A 6,375-nucleotide genomic window follows, 5' to 3' on the forward strand; every position below is an offset into this window, starting at 1 on the left:
AAATCATGTCAAACCCAACTATAATTTGAATATTTAACTTTCCTTTCGAAATCCATTTTAATTTTAAAAATCATCCAATAATTTTCTTTAAACAAGTTAACTCAATTTTAGAATTTAAAATCTTCAATCTAAAATAAAAATCCCCCCATTCTAAATCATTCATCCAAACAAACCCTTAATTTGTATTTAATTGGGCAAAGCTTCTCAAAAATAAATTCATTAAAGTAGTCGTACACATATCCAATAAGTCATTTAAGCTATGATAGTCAAAGTCACCAGTTACATTTGTGAGTCTACCAATCATTTGTGAGTCAAAAATAAAACAAAGAGTAACGAGAGTATCATCTTTAGCTATTCATGCCTTCACAAGTAGTTTATCGAAGCAGTCACCAGTTACATTTGTGAGTCTACCAATCATTTCCTCACAGCAAGGCTGTAGGAAAGCTTTGATGAAAAGACTATTTATGATCATTTTCAAAACATCATCCCACTACAATTGTGAAATGTGCAACATAAACTTCGGTAACAGACCCAAAAAAGATGATCATTGAAAGAGTGCACATCTTCAAAGTTTTATTCAGTATCTGGAAACCTTTCGGACTCTTAAGACGGAATCCTACATCAATTCATACAAAACCTCTGCAAACCCCAAAAAAACCTCAATAAAGGATCTGATAGGATGACACTAGAGAACGCACAGGTTTGATTTTATAACATGCCATTTTGTTCAACACGGTATAACTCAATTCAGAATTTCAACTTCTTTTCGGTCTAAATGCTTTCGTATAATACTATCGAAGAAACATACCTCGATCAGCACTTCTTCACATGCACCTTGATTATGTCATCATCCTCCATTTCTAGGCTTGCAGGAGTTGCATCCACATTAATTTTATCGCCATCAAAAGAAAAAACTAAGCTTTGCAGTTCAAGCTTAGCTTTGTTGGCATACAACCTGAAGAGCTTCTCAAACTTATCATCCTATTAAAATGAAGAAAAAAATCTTCAACTTATATTGTAAAACAAATTTACAATACAGCACGTCACATCAGAAGAAAGAATAATAGCATTCAAAAGAGGGAAGTGCATGAAAAATACATAAGAAAAAACCGAAGCCATTAAATCAAACATGAAAATCCAGCCAAAAAAAATTCAGAAAGTGGAGTTACCCGAAGAAAACAGTTCAATCCAAACACAAAATAACCATGAGATTCTATGCTATGTTAGTAAAGGCAGAAATGAATCATTTGAAAGATTCCACAATCAAGTAATGGGAAGACTGAAGAGCATAGAATAAACCTTGAAAATAAGGAAAATATGAACATGAACCATGCATGAATGACAAGATATTGAACTAAATTGCTTTTCCAACAACATTTTCATAAATAAGACAGATATCTGCCATTTCAGATGTCGATAATACATACAAGAGCTGTTTATTTTGTAAATCTAGCACTGGTTTGCATCTTTATTTTCCCCATCATAAATAGGATATGAAACTAGAGCAGATTTTATTGCAAGGCAAGATTTTAACATGGAAGGTTGAGCCTTTCATCATATGAATGCACCATGCAATTATTTTATTTCCTCCACTGCTTATAACTAGGGACTTAGTTAGACTTATTTCTATTCCCACATCTGGAACCAAGCAGCTACAAAGCAGAGTACTAAACTTTTTCATTCACCTATTCCATAGCCCAGACTGTATGCAACTACCGACACGAAAGATCAAAGTGCAGCAGAAAGCTATACCGTGTATACACGAAATTGCTTGAGTTCGTCCTTGTTCTGGAAACTAACATGTTTTATATTATGTTACTCAGACTCGTGTATTAAACAGGTATATTCAGTCCCTTTTAAGATTTCCCATTTATTTTGAGTATCATGGAATGTCATATTCATGTACCCATATCTTGGTACGTATTGGACACGGAAATTTCAAGAAAAATCAAGAGTTGAAGTAATGTATATATTAAAATTATAGTTAACAAGCAATAGCAACAATTCTATGCAGAAAGCATCATCGCCTGAATCATAAATTACCAGTTCATGTCGAATAATCAGACCATATAAACACAATTGAAACACTAGAAACAGGTATGACAAAATTGCAAGTCTGTAAAGTCGGAAGTATATTCAAGTTTAAAAAGAGACTCAAACTGCCAAGTGCCATACCTTAACTCCTTTATGGTTGAATCCTCACCAACCTTCCTATGAGCATTACTTGAAACCATAGGAGGGGGTGCCAACCAATCCTCCTCTTCAACATTCACAACCTTTATTAGTTCAACATCTTTATCCAAATCTACTTCCGCAACCTAATCCATTTCCAATTCCATAATAATAAAAGGGAAAAAAAATCTTATCATGCAAATTTACTTTCATATGTCAATATAAAAAAATAAAGCAAAAATCTTACAACGGATTTAGGGCATTTCCTCCGTTTTGGTGACGGAACTGGTGAAGTACCTGAACAGTCATCTACAATGAAACTCATAATGATTACCATAACAATTTGTGTACAAAAATTATGATTACTATAACGGGTCGGGGAACGATTAATTTTTTTTTAATATTCGATTAACGGTTAATTCGGTTCGGTTAATATTTTCAAAGAAAAGTTCGGTTCGGTTAACCGTTAGAAAAAAAAAAGTTTGATTAATTCGGTTAATGATAATTAGGTTTGGTCGGTGGCCGAATTAACAGTTTGAACACCCCTACAAATTCTATGCTACTATTGAAATTTACAAACACTATACGAGAACACATTGTTTACCGAAAAAGACACAGCATGTTTATTAAATACACAGTATAATAAAAACAATACAATACATTTGTTGAAATTCATGAACACCATATGAGAACATGAAATCACACGTTAACAAACCACGAAAACAGTATAAGAAACACTACAAATCATGTTTAAACACGAGTAATACAACCACCACAATTTAAATACAAGTATTTAATCACTTAGGGAAGTAAATAATTTACATTGTATTTATGTGAACACAATTGAAAGAAAAAAAAAACACAAAAGAACACAACTCCATGAAAATAAATTAAAAAAGCTCTTTTTACCGTCGATGCAAACGATATTTTGGGGTTGAACACGGCGGTAATCGAATAGAGGCTCAAGGTCATCCGGAGTTGAAACGGCCTGCAAAAAAAAATCGTTTTTCCATGAAAACAAACAGAAGTTAAGAAAATCGAATCCAGGGTTTCGAATACCACAATAGCGAGGTGAAGAAATTTCACATCAACAGCGGCGCCTTTTAACAAGATTCTCGATTCTCAACAGAGTAAGAGAAATAGAGAGAGTTTGAGATGAGGCAGAGTAACAAGTAATGGAAACAAAATACAGCAGAGTGATGAAGACGCAAATGCAGAGGCAGGGAGCAGATAACACAAAATCTCACTTCTCAAATGGAAATCTTCAAGTTAAGTTTAATGTTTCAAAAATTACCTCGCTCAAATTCATGGTCTGTCGGAAACTTGAATGCAAGATAGGGATTAAATCAGGCACTGGAGGAAGAGAGGGAACAAATAGAAGAAAGAAAAAGACGATGAGTTAAGAGAAGGTTGGGAATTTCAAACTTTTTCGATATAGAAATTTTATTAAAAAACTCTACTTTTAAAATATATATAGAATTTTTTTTATTAGTCCAAAAAGATTTTATTTATTCAAAAATATTTTGATTATTTAACAATAAATATTAAAAATGTATTTGTAAATGAGGTGTTCAAACTTAAGACTTATATAGGGAGAAAAAAATTCATTTAACCATTAAAATTTTTTAATTCGTGCATATAATCTACATACATAAATACTCAAATTTAAAATCTTATTTAAGTGTATCAAATAAAATTCTAACTTGTTAACTTTTCTTTAAAAAAAACTTTAATATTGAAAATAATAACAAAATAACTTACTTCAACTATATTTGAATTTTATATTTTTCCTGGAATTTTTTCAATAGTATCCTCTATTATTTCTCAAATTTGTGATGCTTAATATATTTTTTATTAATTTGGGATAAATACAAAATAGTATTTGTTTAAAAATAATACTCAATTATTTTATAATTTTTTATTAATCTAGGATAAATATAAAGTAGTATTTGTTCAAAGATAACATTCAACCATTTGACATTAAACTCATACACCTACAATATTCTTGGTGCTCGAACTTGAAAAATTAAAGAATAACAATAATTCTTTTACTGTCAATGTCGCTTAGTTCATTATCAACTATATTTTTTCTTGTACCAATACCAAAATCTATATGATAAACTATTAGAAGTAGTAGACACGTGGAGCTTACGTATCTTGGACGGTTGTTGGTGTGAAAAAGGTTCCGAGCTGATGCTGGGTCGTTGTTGAGCTGTTGAGGAAGCGGTTATAGTCTGTTAGGGTTAACAACATTTGTTAGAACAAGCTTTATGCACACTGATTGTATATAAGCATGACTTACATGTGTAGTTGAGTGAGATCAATACATCAATAATATACTGCATTTTTTAATAGAGAAATCTAATATGGTATCAATCGTTGGTGGTCTTGGTCTCCATTGCTTGGCTTTTGCTGCGTAAGGTTCGTGGTGATGGAGTTTCCCGCGCAGAGTTCAAAGATTTTCTCACATAAGAAAGTCAATGTTATGCTCAATGAAATGAACTTCCTTCTTTGGAAGCAGCAGGCGTTGTTGATTGTTCGCAGTCATCGGTTGGAACGGTTGCTCACTGGTGCAGTTTCCACACCACCGGAAACGGTTGTTGATGATAACGGTGTCGTTCGGATTAATGAAGAGTATGAGGAGTTTGTTGCGCAAGACAGTGCACTTGCTTCTTGTCTCTTTTCCACCATCAGTGCTCATCTCCTTCCTCAATTTTTTGGTGTTGAGTCTGTGTCAGCAGTCTGAAACACTATTTTACAGTTCTTCTCTGCTCATTCAACAACTACTGTCATGAGCCTCCATTACAAATTGCAGTTCTTAAAGAAAGATGGTGACACTATGAGAGTTTATCTTACACATGTTAAAGAAGTATGTGATGCCTTGGAGTCGTATGGCAATCCGGTTCCTTCTGTTGAACGTATTACTAGTATTCTAAAGAGTATTTCTCGCGAGTATCAATCCTTTGTGGTTGTTATAACCACCATGAAAGAAACCTTGACTCTTGATAACATATATACTATGATACTTGATGCTGAAATGCAGCTTGCTGGGTTTAATGAGCAAAATGAGATACTACCAATGAGTGCTCATATCGCTCAGGGAGAAAGACGTGGTTCTTTTTTCTCAAATAATCGTACGGATCCACAGTTTAATTATTCGATCGGTTCTCGAGGTGGTGGCAGAGGTAGAGGTAGATCGCATGTTCAATGCCAACTATGTGGCAAGATCAGACATCTAGTGGATCACTGTTAGCATAGATTTGATAAGAAGTTCTCTTATCTTACATCTGATAATAGGGTTCCTATAGAGGTAACTCGTATACCTCTTCTGCTTATGTGTATGACTGTTGTGGTAAAGGGCGTTCTGCCTTCTCGGGGCTACCTCAAGCAAATGTTGTTAATACTACTAATGGTTCTGATTAGTGGGTGGTCGATTCTGGGGCAACACATCATGTTACCTCTGAAGCATCGAATGTTCTGGATCCATCTGATTTCCATGGTCCAAGCAAATTGATTGTTGGCAACGGTATGCCTCTTAATGTTAATATGGTTAGTAGGTCTTCTGTTTCTTCCTCCTCTCGTGTTCTTTTGCTAAATGATTTATTACATGTGCCTCAAATCACTAAGAACCTGCTTTCGGTCTCGAAGCTTGCTAGGGACAATGATGTGTTTCTAGAGTTTCATGCTAATCGGTGTTATGTTCGTGATAAGAAGACTGGTAGTATTTACTTCAAGGTGAAGAGAATGATGGTCTTTATTCCTTTGCAATGAATAACAATGTTTCTGTTGTTCGTATGGCTGAGGTTCATGTTGCATCCATGAAGGGTTCCTTAGATGAGCTTTGGCATAGGCGTCTTGGACATCCTGCAACTCGTATCTTAGCTAGTTTGTCTCATGAACTTGGTGTCAAGTTTAAATTTGATGTAAATAGAGAATGTACTGCCTATTACATGGGCAAGATCCACATAATGCATTTTATTGAATCAAATACTGTGTTTTCTTATCAATTTGAACTTGTGTTTATAGATTTGTGGGGGCTCCTCATATTGCTTCTAATAGCTTTCGATACTATGTTTCCTTTGTTGATTCGTTTACTAGGCATACTTGGCTTTATCTCTTGAAAAGTAAGGATGAGGCTATTTTAGTTTTTGATTTGTTCTAAAGGCTTGTTAATAAACAATTTGGTTGTTCGATCAAGGCTGT

The 6,375-nt window shown here is 34.0% G+C and overlaps 1 protein-coding gene across 3 annotated transcripts; it reads right to left on the bottom strand.

Moving 5' to 3' along the window:
* Nucleotides 1-284: 284 nt before the first annotated feature.
* LOC120141829 (small ubiquitin-related modifier 1-like) lies at nt 285-3,595 on the bottom strand. Of its 3 annotated transcripts, XM_039156612.1 has the most exons (6): nt 3,467-3,595; nt 3,082-3,160; nt 2,420-2,481; nt 2,176-2,318; nt 809-955; nt 285-639 (listed from the first exon to the last, which is right to left on the bottom strand). In XM_039156612.1, exons 1-5 carry the CDS (start codon nt 3,479-3,481, stop codon nt 814-816), a joined length of 441 nt encoding a protein of 146 aa, XP_039012543.1. In that variant the 5' UTR covers nt 3,482-3,595; the 3' UTR covers nt 285-639; nt 809-813. The 3 variants fall into 3 exon arrangements, with proteins under 3 accessions (XP_039012543.1, XP_039012538.1, XP_039012549.1); XM_039156607.1 differs by lacking the exon at nt 285-639 and having other exon boundaries at nt 685-955; XM_039156618.1 differs by lacking the exon at nt 285-639 and having other exon boundaries at nt 685-981.
* Between the last annotated feature and the right edge of the window lie 2,780 nt (nt 3,596-6,375).

This window comes from Hibiscus syriacus, unplaced genomic scaffold (genome assembly GCF_006381635.1).
Source record: "Hibiscus syriacus cultivar Baekdansim isolate YM2019G1 unplaced genomic scaffold, ASM638163v2 tig00002237_pilon, whole genome shotgun sequence".
NCBI lineage: Eukaryota > Viridiplantae > Streptophyta > Magnoliopsida > Malvales > Malvaceae > Hibiscus > Hibiscus syriacus.